At 39.8% G+C, this 18,370-nt stretch overlaps 1 protein-coding gene across 3 annotated transcripts in view; it reads right to left on the bottom strand.

The window, feature by feature from the left end:
• Positions 1-18,370, bottom strand: part of DOCK10 (dedicator of cytokinesis 10) — a 146,945-nt gene that overhangs the window by 50,115 nt on the left and 78,460 nt on the right. For all 3 annotated transcript variants that reach the window (XM_053951677.1, XM_053951675.1, XM_053951676.1), the window contains 9 exons: positions 15,682-15,865; positions 13,951-14,036; positions 11,774-11,857; positions 10,724-10,879; positions 8,993-9,214; positions 8,153-8,275; positions 7,472-7,554; positions 1,905-2,027; positions 564-643 (listed from right to left, as the gene is read on the bottom strand). In XM_053951677.1, the coding sequence (XP_053807652.1) occupies positions 564-643; positions 1,905-2,027; positions 7,472-7,554; positions 8,153-8,275; positions 8,993-9,214; positions 10,724-10,879; positions 11,774-11,857; positions 13,951-14,036; positions 15,682-15,865 (1,141 nt within the window). The remainder of the gene's footprint in view (positions 1-563; positions 644-1,904; positions 2,028-7,471; positions 7,555-8,152; positions 8,276-8,992; positions 9,215-10,723; positions 10,880-11,773; positions 11,858-13,950; positions 14,037-15,681; positions 15,866-18,370) is intronic.

Genomic DNA, 18,370 nt, shown 5'->3' with positions numbered 1-18,370 from the left:
TCTTCCCATACCATTAAAGCAGTGAGGCATTTAACTTCATGGGGAACTCAAGCTGAGAGGGGCCACCACGCTAGAGATGTCCAGAGCAACCAGAACTATTTCTGGGAAAAGCCATTGGACAGACCCTGCCTACAAATTCCTTCCTCAAATCATAGGATAATCTCCAGGAAAAGTCTACCAATGTGTTGTGAGAAAACTGAAAGAAGCTTGTGATCCCTCACATACACCATGCCAAATTTTACTTTCTTCTAAGCTAGTACAAGAGGAAATTGCCAGTTTCAGAGCAATGCAGGTGCTCTCAGCGCAGGGAGAAGTGGCTCTAGGCCAGCTGCAGCAGTGTGGTTTCTTTCTTCTCTTTCACAGACACTGAAAACTGGGCTGTATCTGGCCAGGTACAGGATGAAACAAAGAGTGGTGTAATTAAATGACAGCAAATCAAAACCATTCCCCTGCATACATTTTCCTACACAATGGACACTTCTGTCAGAACTGTCTCAAGATGCAATTATGGATAGAAAGCCTACTATTTAATTAGAATAAATAGTTTTAAAGTGGAATCATACTTGGATGTTCCAAAGGAACACAATCAACTGCAATGTCCAAACAGCCAGGTATAGTCTGTATTTTGCTAATCTTCTCTGCTCTGCAATAAGATAAATGAAAACATTTTAGAAAATTAAAACAACAGAGATCATAACATCAGAGGAATTAATCTAAAATTAAAAACAGACCCTTATTTAAGATATTTAAGATACATTAAACACATTTAACATATACCTATTAGCTATTAAACTCTAATCAAATGTAACAGCAGAAATAAAATATGATTTGGTTTGTGGTTTCTTTTTTTTTCCTTAGTCTCACTCCTGCCTTCTCTTTGCAAACAGTATTATTTTGCAGAAAAGGAAGGAAGTGATGAAGCAAAATTTATGAGAATTAGCTTACCTACTTTTACTTTCTAAAATCTGAATGAAATATTCCCTAACGGGAATTCGGTGAGCTCTGGGATGAAGGAGTTCACAGCACTGTGGCTTCTGCAAGTGCCATGCTGAAAAGGGACTAAGACACATTCCTTGTGCCTGAGCAATTTGAGCAGTGCCAAAACCACGATGCTAAATCTCTTTTGTCTAGGAGATGCTTTAGGGACACAAACACAGCAGGGGTGACACTAATGAATAGTCACTAGAGTGTCCTGACCAGTAACAGCAAGGAGCACAAGAAGTTAAAGGTCTAATCCAAGCCCCATAGCTGACATTCAATCTTTCTATGATCCCTTTTTATATAAATGGAAGAGAAGTTATTTAAATTAATTCATTTTTAGGCCCATTTAGAGTAGAAGAAACAAGGAGAAATACATGGTTCAATTCTCATGTCACTTATCCAGTATAAACACAGCCCCTGCTCTAGGATTAATCTGATTTATACCTGTATGGAAACTACCCAGCCAAACCTCCTCAGAAATTTGCAGCCTGCAAAACACTTGGGGAAGGTTTTTACTTTCAATGTCCATTCTTGAGTTTGCCACGGAGACTCAAACAAACAAAAGCAAGGAGTTGGGAAACCCACAAAAGAATGATTTTGTCTCTGTCACTCTGTTTTATTTTTTTTCCCTGAGATAATGTTGGGTACTTCACCTGCATCTCCCCCGATAAAAGCTGATTTAAGCAATCAATATTTTTAGGTTATAACATTTATTTTAATGTGCCAAATGACGTTTCAATTTTCCTGGAAAGTCCAACCTCAAGCACTCTTTGGCAGGTAATAAGCTAATGTGAAAAACACTAATGTAATATAATTTAACAGGGCCACTTTGGCACACTGTGTTAAATGAAGAAAAAAACCCAGCTACAATTATTCTGCTCAGCTTTATAAAGCTTCAAAGCAAATTAGAAACTTTTCCTTACCTTCTGTATTCTGCTATTAGTTTAATCAAATCTTCCATGGAAATCTTATTACTTTCTTGCCTGAATAAGGGTGAGAATCGGGAGTCTCTGTCAACATTTCCCTGATTATCTTTGAACACTGGCCTATAAAGAAAGAAAAATGACATATTTATAAACACTCATCCATATACATGTATGTATGTATATATTTGAGCATATGAAATTGTCATGCAATCTTTTAACAAGGTTGTGATATGATTCTTGCACAAATTCATGGCCTCTGCAAATTTTCACCCAAGAGAGCCCTGCCAAGCTTTATGCTTGTGGGACAAAGGCAATTTTAGTCTATTCCATGTGCATTCCAGTCCTGCAAAAACCTCAGACCTGGTTTGAGTAAGAGCCTCTCACCCATCACGGGCATGGCTCCTCCCTTCAACAAAGAGATTGAGTCCTTATTTCAAGAAATCAACTCGAAGAATTCAATGTATCAGTAGGTAATTTCATCCATAGATAATTTCATCCAAGAAGTTATTATCCAAGGAAAATCATTATAATTCTAAAGAATGGAAATCATAGCTAGCTGTCAAATCTCAACCACCACCTCTTACCACAATGAAGCACATGCTTTTACAGAACCAGGTTAGAGACCTCAATGAAATGTGCCTGCACATTAAATCTGTCCTGTGCCCTCCAGAAGCAAGACACCAACTCACTGTGGCTTAGCATTCCCTCACAAAACAAGTTTGTGGAACACCAACTAAATTTTTGATGAACCAGTTACAAAGTGCCTAATGAACTGGAAAAGAAGGATAGCCATCTATAACTGAGAACAATAAATATCAGCTGTTGTGTGCACAGGAAAACATGTCCAGACATTTCCATTCCTGCTCATTGACACTTGCAGGATTAAATTAAGACATTGCAGTGCCCTTTGCATATCCTCAAGGGTCACACACGCTGGCTGGACCGGATAATGTAACAGCTCTCCAAATTAATGAACCTTGGATTCAACTGTAGTATGAAAAAAACATTGCTTAACAAAAGTAAAATGTTCTTGACACTAAGTACTGTTCTGTGAATCATTTGGCCAATCTTGCTTCCTTAATTTACTTCTCTGTTCCACTGCCAGTGAGAAGAAGAATTGATGCCAGGACAAATTGTTGCCAGATGCAAAATAATGGAGCAAACCTTTGGAAGAGGATTCCAAGAATAAGTATAAATGCACTGTATCTTCACTTAATTAACTGAGAGAAGCATCCCTATCTCATTTCTTTGCAACTGTCAAGAATGATCAACTCTCTTCTATCAGATTTTTACCTCCAGCTGTTGGAGGGAATAAGGTCCACACCAACACACCATGTCAAAAAGCTTGCTAGGGAGAAACCAGACCTCAATTCTGGCAGCCACCACTTACTCTACAAATCCTATTAAACTGCTGTCAGAAAAAAGAAAAAGGAAAGAGAAAAGATTTAATAATTATTACAGTATAGGTGACATAATGATATTTCTTTGACTCAGCCCTGCTTCCTCCTCCAGACTAACAGAGAGGACCAAAACGTTGGGTGAGTGACTTCCACTGTGCCACTGGGCTCTGCAGTGTGATGCTGAGCAAACCCAGCTCTGCTGGAAACTATTAACTGACTCCAGAGCAGGCTCTGACACCGAGCAAACCCCTGCTCAGTGCAGCAGGGTGTAGGGGCACTCACCAAGGAGGGCTGCAGATGCAAGTGAAAAAGGAAATGAAGCTGGAAGCAGCTCACTCTGGGTCAGTGGTAGTGAGCACTGCCTTCCAGGAGGCTCAGGGACACAGCACCATGATCCTCAAGGTATCTTCAAACCCAAAAGATTCCACGACTCCTCCCCTCTGGTTTGGAGTCAGTAGGGCTTTACAAAGTCATCCTGCCTACAACCACTGCTGCAGAGCATCAGTGCTCCCTGGCTATCACATGCTCTGCCTCTAGGACTGGTTCAGCAGTATGTCCCTGCCTAAATAATGCACCTATCTAAATAAGGACAAAATTAAAGGCATGAAACCACTACAAATAGGGAAATATTTTTATCTCTCCAGTTTAAACACAGTACTCCATTTATATAAAGTTCTTACAATCACATGAGTAGTTTAGATGTCCATGGAAAACGACATAACCCTTCTTAAAAAGGTATGCTTTATGCACAGGTCAAATGTACTGGTGTCTCCATTCCCCAGGTTCATTAAAGCTGAAGAATTGCCAGAGGAGCAACAATTGAAAGCGTTACAGCTACAGTCAAGTAACTGCAATCCCACGTTTTGCTATATCCTTGCAGGTGGAACAAGGGTGCTCCTTTATCACAGGGATCATACTGAAAGGCACCTGAGAATGACAATGGTCACATCTAAACAAGGAAATGCTTTAAAAACTTCTACACTCCAGGAGTCCAATATTTGTCTAACACATTAACAATGTACCTTAGTTCTGGGTACCTATTTACTGAGTTATTTTAATCAGAAAAATTTCACTGAACTAAACTCCTGAAGAGATTCTAAAAGTGGTAATTTAGGGGAGAGCAAGTTAATAGATTATACAAAAAAAACCTGAAACATCATCTCGGTACTTAAGTGTTTATATGATTCTGCTCTTCTGACATTGTTAGCTGATTGTCCACAATCCTAAAAACTTGAAAAGCACAAAAACCTGCACATTGTTCAGAATTTAACTTTGAAAAATGTTACTTTTGAAGTAGTGGTTTATGATTTAAGGGAAAATTGCTCACCTCTAGGGTTAGACCTGCAGCTACAGGAAATCAGTGCAGTCTCATTGCCTTCGGCTACCTCAACCTACAGCAGATGAACTAAAGAAATCAGCAGCTGCACAAGCTGCTGAAGGATTCATATATTAGGCACTAAAACATGAAGTTTACGAGGGTGGAGAAGGTTTGAAGGAGTAAGAGTGTAAAAACTAATCTCTGTGAATGAAGTTTCCCCCCACATCTACAATATGTAGCTGAGGCAGATATTTGCAAACTTTGGCAGTTCTGGCAGGAAAATGAGATTCTGACACACTGTAATTCTAACACTTACTGTAATTATACCTGCAAGAGCACACAGACACCAGATTTCCCAGCAGGAACTCAGGGAAGAACCCTGAGTCATGCTTTTGAGCAATGCTAACAAACTGGTGCCACACAAGCTAATTAAGAGTTTCAGTCACATGTGCAATACTCAGCTGTCAAGAGTTTGGCTTGCTGAATGCATACGTAAAAATCACACTGTGGCCATCTGTAACTGCTTTAAGGAGGGAAATTTCCACACAAAAACAGGAGTGTGGTTAATGCCAGAATGAACTAACTGGAAAACACATTTCCAAATCCAGGGTTTTGCTATTTATTGTAGCCAAACCATTTCTTTCCCCCTGTAGTGTGATAGCCTCATGTGGAAACTTCTATTTTCAAGCTGTGAAAACAGAAATAGATTTTATACTTTGCTTTTACCAAAGTCAGACCTGAGCAATGTTAACATACAAGCAGATGTAAATGAGTGTGGAATTTGAATTTTCTCAGTGCACCCTAGATTGGCAGGTATTTAGGGGGCTCTCTGCCTCACAGGGACAGCAGCAGCAAAACTTCACTCATGTCTGTTGAGATTTCCCTTAGGCAGAGCCGCAGCCACAGCTCTGGGCTGGGGCACACCCTGTGGGATGCACTTGGGCAGCACAGCTGTGGCACACACAGCCCAGCACAGCTGTGGCACACACAGCCCAGCAGCTGAGAACCAGAGGAGAGAGGCACAGCCCAAATCCTGCTCCTGCCTACTCACCACAAGGCAAGAGATTGACACTTGGAGAATCCAAGAAAATTGAAATTCTTTCAAAATGAGAAGAAAACCTTTCTGTGTTTTATTTCTGTCAGGATTTGCTGAAGCTGTGGAAGAATGTTCTAAGCCTTCTTTATACCCATGAGTGCCTGGCCAGACCCTGAACTAGTTAAAATCACCATGCCACTTAAAGAGAGCTACTACAGCAAGGGCTGAGTTGCAGAACACATCCCTGATGGTATTGCCACAGAGCACAGGCAGGCAGGCAGGGTTAATAGGAAGCTTCAGGTCAGTCTGGTGCCAAGCCTGCACCTCCTGCCACTGCACAGTTACATGGTACAAGTGTCTCTATTAACCCTTCTTTATGATTTTGATGAATGGTCCTCTGGCTACACAGAAGTAGCAAATATTTATGAGTATCCTTGAGCTTGCGATGACAGATCAAACTACATTATCTGTCCTCCTGAGCACTCACTTACCTCTCCTGTTCTTACTGGATATTGACAAAAAAGTATGTAAATAAAATATAAATGAACCCTTCAAATGGCCATACCTCACTCCATGTTTTCTTCTTTGCCATCTAAGCACCATATTCTAAAATCAGGAGTTTTTCCCCTGCAGGTGTCCTGGGAACTGTGCCCTCCTGGTGCCCCATGCTCCACACCAGAAGCACACACATGGAGCTGTTCCTCATTAACCACGGCAGTGCCACAACACAACTTTTCCACCCAGCACTTGCTGTTACTTTCTCCCTTCTGAGAGCTTCAGGCAGCTCTCCACCTGGCCTGCTACTGTGAGAACAGAAGCCACAGAGGAGGGGGAATGTTTTCACTTGGCAATTGACAACTTTCCTTTCTATAGGGAATATGGAAATTTATATTCCCTTCTCTACTCACGGCAGAAAGAAGGGAGAGCTGCCACAGAAGGGTCTCCATCAGGGAGCTCTCAGCCCAGGGCAGCAGTAAGTTGGAGAAATTACACAAGATTGAGAAAGAAAAAAGGGAGAGCACAGAGAAAGCAATTACATCAAAACTTGAAGGGAGAACAAATGGGAAAAAAAGCCAAATTTGGTAAAAGGGGATCAAAAAGCACAGGGGTGTCTCAGTCTTGAGGTGAGACAAGCAAAAATTATACAGGAGGAGAGAGAGAAAGAATAAAAATCCATTACTGCCACTGCACTGACCTGCAATAAAACCCAACTGACCTGCCAAATGAGAAAACAGAAGTTCTCCATCACCTACTAGCCATGAAAAATGCAGGAGTACCTGAACCATAATCCCTCCATACGATCCCCAAAGCATTTCAAGTCCTTGGTTAGATCTTTCTTAAAACTTGACAGGCATCAAAACAAGAAGACAGCCTCAAGAACAGGTGCCTGTGCAGCTACTTTCTAGTTGGCCACTGCAACTCTATTTCAGTCCACAATTATCTTTGCAGGAAATTCTTATGAGAACAGTGACTTTGAAATCTCTTTAGTCATTTTTAGCACCCAATGAATGGTGGAGCTCACAATAAATTGATATTCTGTCAGCTACCTTTGCTGCTCCCTAGCAATTTCACTACATACCTGAAGAAAAGATTCCACCACAGCAACATTTAATGAGCAAGGAACTGACGTTTAGCTGTGAGAAAAATAGGGCAATGAAACAAAAAGCCTGCATGATATTCTGGGGTCCTGGACCAGAGAGAAAGCTTTGCTTAGCTTCAGGCAGAAAAATTGGAAAAGAATAAAAGGATAGAAGTCCAAGGAAATAAGCTATAAGATGCTTATAAAATAATGAAAGGAATGAATACATACCTCACTGACCAAGCAAATGGCATACGGTATTTCCCCAGCTTGCTGCAGAACTGTTTATTGGATTTTAACACTTTCTGTGCACACTGCAAAAAAGGAAATGTGAATTATTTCATCAGTATCATTCTAACATCTTAAATGCTGCAGAAAGTACATCCAAGCTGAAGAGGCTACAGTGTCCCTACAATAATTTGGCCTGATATTGTTCATAACAAAAGGTTCCGGGGTGGACAGCAGAGATATCACAAGATGAATATGATGCTGCTGACAAATTAAACCCTGTCACCACTCCTTTATTCAGAGCTGCATTAAAGTTGTTACTCCAGTTTTCTGTAACTACCCAATGCAGGTGCAGTGCCTGCTCTCAGAGACAGAGAAATGCTTAGCCCAGCTTTGCTCCCGTACAAAGTTCCATAGCTCATAATTTCTAAAAACATTGCTGAAACAGAACATCCCTGTACTAAGGCAGAACCAGCACAACAATGCACCACAGATGGATTTGTAAGCTGCAGACAAAATGGAGCTTTGTTCATCCAGCCAGTGGAACTTGGACATTTGCTTTCTGAAGCATGGGGCTCCCAGGAGCCTGTCCTGTTCAGCAACCTGAGATTTGTCAGCATGATTTGCAATGCCTTCAGCAGGCTGAAGCCTACAGAGCAGGAAAGGATGTTTCTGTTACATTACCTTAAAAGAATCAGGATTCTTAATGTAAGGTTCGGCACTGCTGGCAATGTTTCCTGTAAGCACCTTTTCTATTTTTGCCACCAGCACAATCTCAGAGTGAGGATTACTTATGGAGAAAAGAGCCTGTGGATAAAAGGGAGAACAGTTCAAAAGTATACAGTGATACAGGAGAAAGGAAACACTGCCAGTGCTCTCTGCTGATGGAAACAGTAACAAACCAAATCTAGAAAGGATTATTAAGGATTAGTATCTCTACATATTCCAACACAGCCAGATGGAAAAGAAAATCTTTGTGCTAGTGCTGAAGTCAGCTTGTGCACATGCAGCACCTTGGCAAACAGACTGACTCAAGTCAAAAAGCAGTGTGACCATGTTAGTATGGCCTAACAGAACTGTTCCTCTTGGGTAGCACCTAAGAGCTGGCCTGTGTCCATCATTCTGCAGGGCAATGAAAGGAGAAAAGGTAACACATGCTGTTTCAGCCCACAGCTTATGGCAACAACAAGACTGTGGAGGCACTTTGAGATTATTGCAGCATCTAGGTGCTGCTTTGAGTTGTGATTTTGTTTGGCTGGTTGGGAGAGGTCAGCCAATGGACCCAAAGAGCACAGGAAATATGTGTGCTTTCTCTAAATAAGAGACACTAACTTTTATCAGTTCTGATTGTAAATGGTCTATACAGGGAGCTCAGAAAGCAAGTGGGTCTACACAACTGACACACAAAAGAGAATTTTCTTGGAAACAAGAACACGGCATGCAAAGCTTCTCCAATGAAAAAGAATACTACCAAACTAAAATAAGTCTCACGAGTCACTAAGCCATGCAATCACATTTGGATACCTGTTTGGGGTATTTCAGCCACTCTTCTGGGAACCCTTTGACCTGTGGTTCTTCCATTTCATTTGAGTCAATATTTTCAACTGCACCATTTTCTAATGGACTTGAGGAACCTGAAATCATCTGTCTAACCAGAGTGTGGTTCAAATCCACATGAAAATCAGCAGAGATCTTCCTGCCATCCCTGACATCATACAGTGCCACGCTCACAAAGAAAGGCTCTACCTGCAGAAAATACCAGAAACATAATACAGTGATAAGTGAGAGAATGGGGGTAAAGGCTATCTTTTAATGGGTTTCTGCAAGTAGAAAAAAAGAAAGTAAACAAATATTATTTACAAATTATGAGATACATTAAAAACAATGTTTGCAGAGACCCCAAATTAGTTTCCAACCATTCAATTTTATGGGCTTTTAAAGAAAGCTTCTTAACAGGGTGCTAGAAGAGGAATTGTCAGCTTAGAAACTCAAAGAATCAAAACCAAATAGATAACTAATTGAATAGAGCCCCAGAAAACACACTGCAGGATTTTTAAAATGTAGATTGAGAGTCATTATAAAAGAGGGAAGAGCGAGTGTGGGCTTTCCAGGGATCGTCAGAAATGCAACACAAAGATGACAAATGTAAGGGGATGGAAAATGTTTACTGGTACAAACACAAAAGCGTGGGTGTATTATTCTGTGGGAAACACATGTTCCATTTTGCTGGGAAACTAAGAGCATTCAAACCACTCTGATAGTCCCATTTATCCTATGGCAGAGTACCAGGGAATTCAGTCCTGTGACTGAAAGCAACCTCCTAAGAGCATCCACAGCTCTGACAGAATAAATCAGCCTCAGAATAACACTACCTGAGCTGTCCAGAAACCAGAACCTTGAAACTGTGGAGATAAAGAGCAGGGCATAGCAGGTACAATGTCCTTTGCTTTTTCAGCCTCTGCAGTGAATTTTGCACGCCCTTGGTGCAGTTATCATGGCTTTATTTAAACAGTTATTCCAGTCTGCCAAAAAAGATATTGATTACATCATGCTGAATTTGCACTCACTGTAGAGGTCATCTTCAGATGAAAAGCAAACAAATCAGCAAACAAAATCAATGCCTCATATGTAATATATGAAAGTGGAGTTCTGGGACACTGATGTCTCACACCTTTACTGCTTCAGAGGAGAACTAACTAAAAGCTATAGACTGACATCTATATCTCAATTTTCCCAGCCCCTTTTTTTTTTTTTTTTTACAGTAAAAATAAGCAAAATTTTCTGTGTTGTCATGGTTTTAGCTAGATTTTTCCACTAGATGAAACATCTTGTCCTTTCTATTTTGTCTTCTCTCCTGTAACTTTATCTGCTTGGTTCCTTGTCTCTCCCTGAAAAACAACAAAAAACCCTCAGGTCACCAGCAACTGATATTCCATTGCCTCCCTACATAGGTCTTGGCAGTTTAAACTTGTTCTTCTTATAGCAATTGTTAAGAATCCTCAAGGTTTGAAACATTTTTAATCTTTCACTGAACTGTAGCTAAAAGTCTGCAACATAAATCAGCTTCAAAATATCTATTGAAAAGTTAATCAGTTTTATTATTCAGTGCAAAGGGAGCAGTATGCACGTGTGATACAGCTTTCCTTTCACTTCTCTCTCCAAACTAACACATGCATGAAAAGAAAAACCCCAACCAACAAACCAACCAAAAAAAAGAAAGAAAAAAAATATCACAGAGAAATAAGAAAAGCTTACATTGGTTGAGGGATCATTTTCATTTTCAGTAACACAGGCCTGGAGATTCAAACTGAGGGATTTGCAGGTAATCAGGATCCTCTTTGCAGGCTTTTCTTCAAATGGCTTTATCACTGAGTTTGTCCCTGGAAACTCCTTTTTCTGAGGATTCAATGCCTGAAATCAGCAGGGCAATTTGTTATACATAGGAAAAAGTATCATATTCCAAAACTAACTAAGCTTATTAAAGGTCTTTGCAACCACTGAAAGACCTGAAAATATCAAATGTCACTGTTGGTCTCTTCACATTACTATAGTAAATGAGTACTATTCCTAATTTTTAGATTAGGAAGCAAACCAAAAGATTGCCTGAGGACATATATAATGTCAGAGGCAGATTTAGGAATTTAAATTATTTTCCTATAATTTTAGAACAGACTTTTTTTCTTGTTTACTTACTGTTTCTAAAACTTTAGCTTTTAATTTCCTCATATAGATTAAAAACCCTCACATTTTCAGATTATTAACAGCACATTTTAGAATGAAATTCCAGGCATTTCCATCGTTTCCCATTACTTACATACCACATCACAATTTCAATTTGCTTAATACTTTGAATAAAGGTCTTATAGTTGATTGACATCAGGCTCAAGTTTAAATATACACTGATCCCTATGTTACTTGGGCCTTCTTTTTAACTACAGTAAAATTTCCATTTAAATCACATTCAGTGCAAGAAATTACTTTCTTTGAATCCTGACATTAAATGTTAAACTTAGCTTTAATGCTTGTTTTAAAGTAATTCAGAGCTTAGCTCAGCTGGACTGGATGACCTCCAGAGGTCACTGCCATGCTCAAGCATTCTGCAGTCCAAGGGTAGAGTCTGCACAGAAATCTCTGTGGACTACAGACAGCTCCTCTCCCTCTTCACTGCTGGAGCCTCGGGTATACCCAGCTGCTTGCTGAAATGCAACCCACTCTGCTGGCTGAGCAAACCCAGTTAGCTCATGTCACCTGTATTTTAAAACATCTAAGAATTAAAAAAAAAAAGAACAATTAAATATTGCTTACTGCTATATCAGGATCCAAAGAGAACAGGTTTAGTCGCTCTGTATTTCGAGAGGCTTTCACTGTTTCTTCTGTTTCTGTGATGTACTGTGGTGACAGATAATAAATTAGTTTTCTGCACAAGAACAGAAATCCATAGAGCTGTTAAACTTCTAAATGAGTGATCCATATTTCATTCATAACAACATTTCCCACTTCTGCAGCAGTTATCCCCAAGTACCTGCAAGCACTCCTTGTTTGTGAAGCAGGGATTTCCAGGCCATGACACACTCTAAGGAATCCCAAAATAGACCAACTAAGTAATTCAATTTTCTGTATGTTCACGTATGCTGTCCATTGAGGAAGATGTCAGATCTCTGCACCAAGATCAGTGTAGAGATTCCCAAGCTGAAGGGAATAAAGCCCCAACAACCCAGCCCCACAGAAAAGCACCTGTGCCAGGGGAGGGCAGAAAGGGGAGCAGCAAATGCCTCACAGGCTGAGCAGGCACACAGACTGCAGTGTCTCCCAAAGGGAAGGCTGGCAGTCCTCCCCCACAGGCAGGATCAGACATACCCATTTCCTTTCTGATAGACACATGCTTAAGTTAATAGCAAGCTCTCTGCCAAAACCAACTTCACCTTCTGAAGCCACCTGGTGCTTTCCTGCCCTACATTCTAAAAGTTTATTCTTATGTCAAACTGCAAAAACCTTTTTCCTTGCTAGTTAAGCTCATTTATCCAACATGTAAAGTAAGCCCTACACATTCCTTTCCCCTTAAGGATCCCTTGGGATATTTCAATTGTTCAATTCCTTCAGTCTTTCTTTGCACTTTGATTTTCTCTAACTTTTTTTTTTTTAATTATCTCTGAAATATTAAAAGAGTGTTCATCTTTTCTGGTTGCCTAGGACTGAGTACAACCCTTAGCTGACATGGCACAGGATATTCTCTTGTTCAGTGTTCCATGTCTCCCACAACATCATGATAATGCCAGTACACATTAAGTAGCAAGCAGCAGCAGCCCAGCAGGACCAAGAGCTCTGTGCTCACTTCCTAACAGGCACTGCCCATGGCCTGACCTGCAGAAGCAGCACTGGATGGCTCTGGTGGCCTGGTTTAGTTAGAGATGGGATCAGGATGTTTATCTGCATGGACTAGGGAAAGGCCCCAGAACACTGCTGCAGCCAGGCCTGTAGAGCCAGGGTGGGGGAACAGGAGTTATCCATATAAAGGGCAAAAAGAGCATCAGAAAACAAGCTGACCATCTCCTATAGCCTTGCAGGCATCAGTGGTCTTTGAGATATCTGCAAGACACCTCTGAGATATCTGCATCAACTAAACCATTAGAAAGAATCTACCCACAGACAGGATGATAGACACTTCTGTTGCCCTTAATACATAAACTCAGATACATTTAATTTGGTTGGTTGTTTCGTTTTTATTTTGTTTGGTGATTTGATTTTTTTTTCTTTTTCACATTCTAGGTGACCACTTCACATATATGAATATGACCTACAGTAAAATTCTGTCCTCAGTTACATAGACAGCTTTCAGTTCAAATCTGTGTAACATCCTCAGACAGTGTTTGGCTCTGTAGGCAGCATCTACAGCAGCTCACTGGCAGAAGGCTACAAACAGATTGTACATTTGTTCAAGAGAAAGCAGTGAAGCATTTCCAATCTAGCTTTTCATTAAAAAGCTTCTTAGCACCACACACAATTATCTCATCCACATGAAGCAGTTTATGAGCTCTAGAGGACAAAATGCCTCCCCTGGTAGAACATGCATCTTTCAATGAAATTACAGAAGGCCATGAGCAGTTCAGAGCTCACTTCCCTGCCAGTCACAGAGGAAATTTTGGCTCTCCAAGGGCCAGCTCCTACTGAAATGCAGCTCAGATGAGCAAATATTTCACACATAACTGAGGGGACCAGATCCTTACTGACTTCACAGGTCTAAATCAAAGCACACTGTGGAGCACCTACTCTTTGAATCTGGTGGAGATTTTCTCACTTAAACAAAAAGATGAGGTGCTCAGAAAGAAGATTATTCCTGTCACTTGCTGTGTCTCTAACCATTGTAATAGACTGTGCTATATTTTTCAACCTTTCAGAATATTAATGATCAGGTATTGGCAGGCATCTTTCACCTAGGAAGTTCTTTCCACTAGACTTGTAAAGAAAAGTGTAACAGCCATTACTTTTGCGAAGTCTGGGTGCAAGGTGCTCTCTGAAGAATCTGCCTCTTCTTGAGAGCAATCATAATTCACCGGAACTTCTGCAGGGTCTTGAAGAGAAGGAAAAATAAACACAAAATGGTTTTATTATTCTTGCTATTACCAAAGGGTTTAAAAGATAAAAACACATATTACATATTACACATGTAATTTATTTTTATTCCCTTCAGACTCATCATCTCTCCAAATGGAAGTGATGCTCTGTCCTCCTTAACCTCATCTCTCACTGCTGCTCACTGTATCTTAGTCTATATTTAAGCTTCCAAACAACAGGCCTGACTACTCAGTGAAACATCCAACACATTCACCCATGACAAATATTCACACCCATGACAAAGACACCTTTTCCTCTCAGTCCCTTCTGATGTAATACCAAGGGTTTACGGCAACCAAAGATTTTGGATTCCCAGTCAAGGGAGTGTTCAGTGAGGCAGGCAGGACCTTACCCTCTCTCTGGGAAAGGGAGGGGTGCAGTTGGGACTCCATGAGTTGCAAACCTATGGATGCAGAGAACAGCACTGAACACAAGCCCTGTGCTTTAGCCAGCTCACCAGGGAGTGCTCTGCTCTCACGTGGTGATTCAGCCCCATGTGAAAGAAGTCACTACAGTCACTTAGGGCTCTTCTTGCCAAGAAAGCCTCATGTCTTTTGACAAGTTAACTCAACAGCACATTCCTGTTGTTTGTTATCAGCTTTTTTATCAGTAGAGACTTCTGTTTTCTGTTAGCCTGTGTTATTGACCCCTTATGCACATATTTCTTCCTGTTTTATTAATATTCCTTATGAATCAGATTCTCAAAAGTACTCCTCTGATTCTGAAGTGCAAGTCTCTTGTGCCTCCAAGTTCTAAAAACATCTTTGTCTATATGAGTATCCTGTCCTTCCAAAATTAGAACTTACTATAAACATCAGGCTAAAGAGTTCAATTAGCTCTGAACATCTCTAAGATTCAGATGCATATGGATGCAAAGCTTTGACTCAGCTCAGAGCACATGCATTTTACATCTGTATTAAGGTTTCAAGTATTTTCAGCCTTAGAATTTCAGCTGGAGTTCATCCAAACTGTATGTGGATTTATTATGTGGAGGAATGAGTTACTGTCACATGAAGACTGCAGTATAACAGAGCATCCAGTTCTTTCCTCCACAGTGCATAATATGCAAGCTCAAAAAAGCAAGAAGCAAAAGTCAATAAGCTTTCAGAGAAAGAGCCATATACCACAGCTGTTTTTCTGGTTTTTTTTTTTTTTTTTTTTTTTTTTAATTATTAGCTCCAGATTTTTAAAGAAATCATAATGTTGGAAAAAGAATTGATCAAACCACACTCTGGCACAAAACTTAAAAAAATTTAAGTCTTCAGAATTCCAGGACAGTAAAACACAAAGTACCAGCAAGATCACTGACAGAGAGGACTAAATTTAAAAAAGAGCTGCATATGCAAAGTGGAGCCACGCTGCTCCTGCTGACTTTGTGGGAACAGCATTACCTCCCCTCCAGCCGTTTGAACATGATCTGAGGGGAGTTAGCTGAAATTGTTCAGGGATTGCCAAGACTGGTGCTGCTTCGTCAGGAATCAATAGGTACAGAATCCATTACAGACTCAGGCAGTTAAAATGATTAAATGCTCATATGAAGGTTCCACTTTTTTCACTTGTTTAAAAAAAGCCCGACAATACAAGAGATTTTTCACTCTTACCAAGTCTCAGATCAGTGAGATCTGCACTCTTCCTCTCCTGAATGGTTCCCTCTGGATTTATTTGCAGGATTTTGTTGAGAGTAAAAATCCAGTCATCCATATCCTGCTCATTTTCAGCTGCCAGCACAAAGTATGTGAGGTCATTCATTTTCAACTCAAAGGCATGTTTCCTAAGTCTGTTATTCTGTTGGAACAAAAGGAAAATAAAAAAACCCACTAGAACTAATACAAAAAGGTACTGAAAAAGGCATCCATAAGATGGACTTGTATATGGCCGCTCCTTAAAAATGACATATAAGCAAACTTCAGTGGCTTTAAAGAAAATTTAAATAGTGCAATATTAACACACATTTCTGTCAATTTGTGCATTTAAGAGCTTCTGTGACCAAACCTATGTCCTATATTTAGCCACAGAAATCTAAGATGGACAATAGCTCAGAAGGGAATACCTCCCATGTGGAACAATAAAAAACCTCTGGTCACAAAATGCAGCACTGCTACACGAGTTGGAGTGGTCTGGAGAGAACAGCTTTAAAAAAAACCAAGCCTCTTACACTTGACCAGCGCATCAGACACCCAAAAAGATAAATCAAAGTATTGCTAAGACATATAAATATTTGGGGGAGAGTGGGAACAGGACTTTCCAGAAGATTGCAACAGGACAAATCCCTGCACAGTAACTATTACAATGGGTACTTCCCACATCTACTTTTGCCTTAGAGGGATTTTAAAAAACAACTTAGGGGATTTCAAGTATTTTTTACAAAAGGCAAAGGTGAGGTATAGTGCTGGGCAGTCATTGCAATGCTATCCTTTTCAAGCACAAAATAAGAACAAATGCCCAGTATACTAGGAATAGATTGAGTCCTGAGAGCTGTCCTCTGTCACCAGATTTTACTTCCAGGAGATGATAAGTCTATACATTTCTGTCATAAGAATTAACAGGTACTTAGCTACTGAAACAGCTCAATAAAATTAAATAAAGTGATGGGATCTAACATAATGTGCTTCATTTCTCACATTTACCCAATTATTGAGGTACATATCTCTTAGTCTTAAGGAAGCAGTTGCATCAATTTTCTCTCCTCCTTGCTTATATCTGAGAGAACAGTAATGCATTCCATCCCCCATTGTTTCACTGAACTTTTAAAGCTGATTGATGATGGACATCAGTGCCACTATTTTGATTCCAATATTCCAGAAGATTGCCGTCACTTTGTTGACAGATTTAACCTTGGAGTGATGCTGACAAATGAAAAAAAAAATCATCCACCCCATAACTGGTCATTTCACTCAATTTTTTCTTCCTTAACAGTCTCAAATAACATCACAGTGGTCTCCCGTAGTTCTGCATACTGTAAGTATTTTTCTGCACACTTCTATATGAACAAGTTATTAAGAGGTTTCTAAGCCAGATGGTGAGATGATAGTGATACTCTGATTTAAGAGGAACAGAGGCAAAATCTGATACTGATTAGCAGAGGAGGATGACAACCCAGGACACTTAGAAGCAAGTTCCATGAACATTTTTTTCCAGCAGCTGAGATGATTTAGAAGATTCCTACCCAATCTGTTGCTAATCACTTGCTCCAGTTCTTATATTACATGTCATGACCCAGATCAGGAATCACTTAAGACTGAACAACTTCTTCTGGAGCTACTTGGGTCAATGGGGTCAGACAAATCTTGGCTTTTCAAACTGACTTGGGATTGTCTATGTGTATGTGTGTGCACATGTGCGAGCTTTTAGTTCTGCTACTGGAAATTCTCTTGATAGGAAATTTCCTCTCAAGTACTTTATGGAGGTGAATATTCTTTCAGGGTTATAAATTTTAATTCATCAATGCAGAGTAAGAATAGGCTTGGGTTTTGTAGCAATTGGTTCTTGGGTGTTCAGTATTTATCCTGAACCTGAAATTACCCCTTTCCTCCAATCATACTTTCAAGCTAATGTAAAACAAGGACTAAAACTTCACTAAAACCTGTTACACATATATAAAATTATATAAGGGCTTGACCAAGAGCTAGAAGTTAAACAAAACCATGTCAAGAATCTTAGGTAATGGCCATTTAAAACTTTTAAAGCCAGATTACTTGTGAAGTTAATTATGTACACCAGTTTATGCACAATCTATGAAGAAGAATACTCTGTTTCAATTTTACTTCAGATAAGACAAAAACATTTAAAATTAATGGATTTTTTTCCTATTTTATATATTTTCCCTTATGACATGGCCAAGATCTTTAAATCAGGTACTGAAAGACTATCAGACATTATCTAACACAGCAATATATCTTGCATGTTGAACCTTAAAAACATCAGGCAGGGCAGGAAAACTTCAATATCCACTTTTCCATCTGCACTTCAGACTTCTGGCAAGCAGATGAGATCTACAGCAAAGTCTTTGTTTCAAATCTAAGGCCAACTATCTTACCTTCCTGATCAGTTAACAGGAAAAAAAGAACCCAAGGTACCATTTCTCAGTTTGCTCCTCTATAAAACTTCTTCCACATGGTATATGTACCTTGAATTCTAATCTTCAACAATTAATTTCAAGTTCAAAAATTTCTTCCAGAAGGAAATAATACAAGATTCAACAAAGAGACTATGAATGAGCTATAAATGAAACATTGGGCTAAGTCTAATGCCTGCAGGGCCATTCTTCCAAACTAACGAATTGTTTTGGAA

Source organism: Vidua chalybeata, chromosome 10 (assembly GCF_026979565.1).
Source record: "Vidua chalybeata isolate OUT-0048 chromosome 10, bVidCha1 merged haplotype, whole genome shotgun sequence".
NCBI classification, from domain to species: domain Eukaryota; kingdom Metazoa; phylum Chordata; class Aves; order Passeriformes; family Viduidae; genus Vidua; species Vidua chalybeata.
The sequence above is the reverse complement of the archived record's forward strand: the minus strand, read 5'-3'. Positions and strand labels throughout refer to the sequence as shown.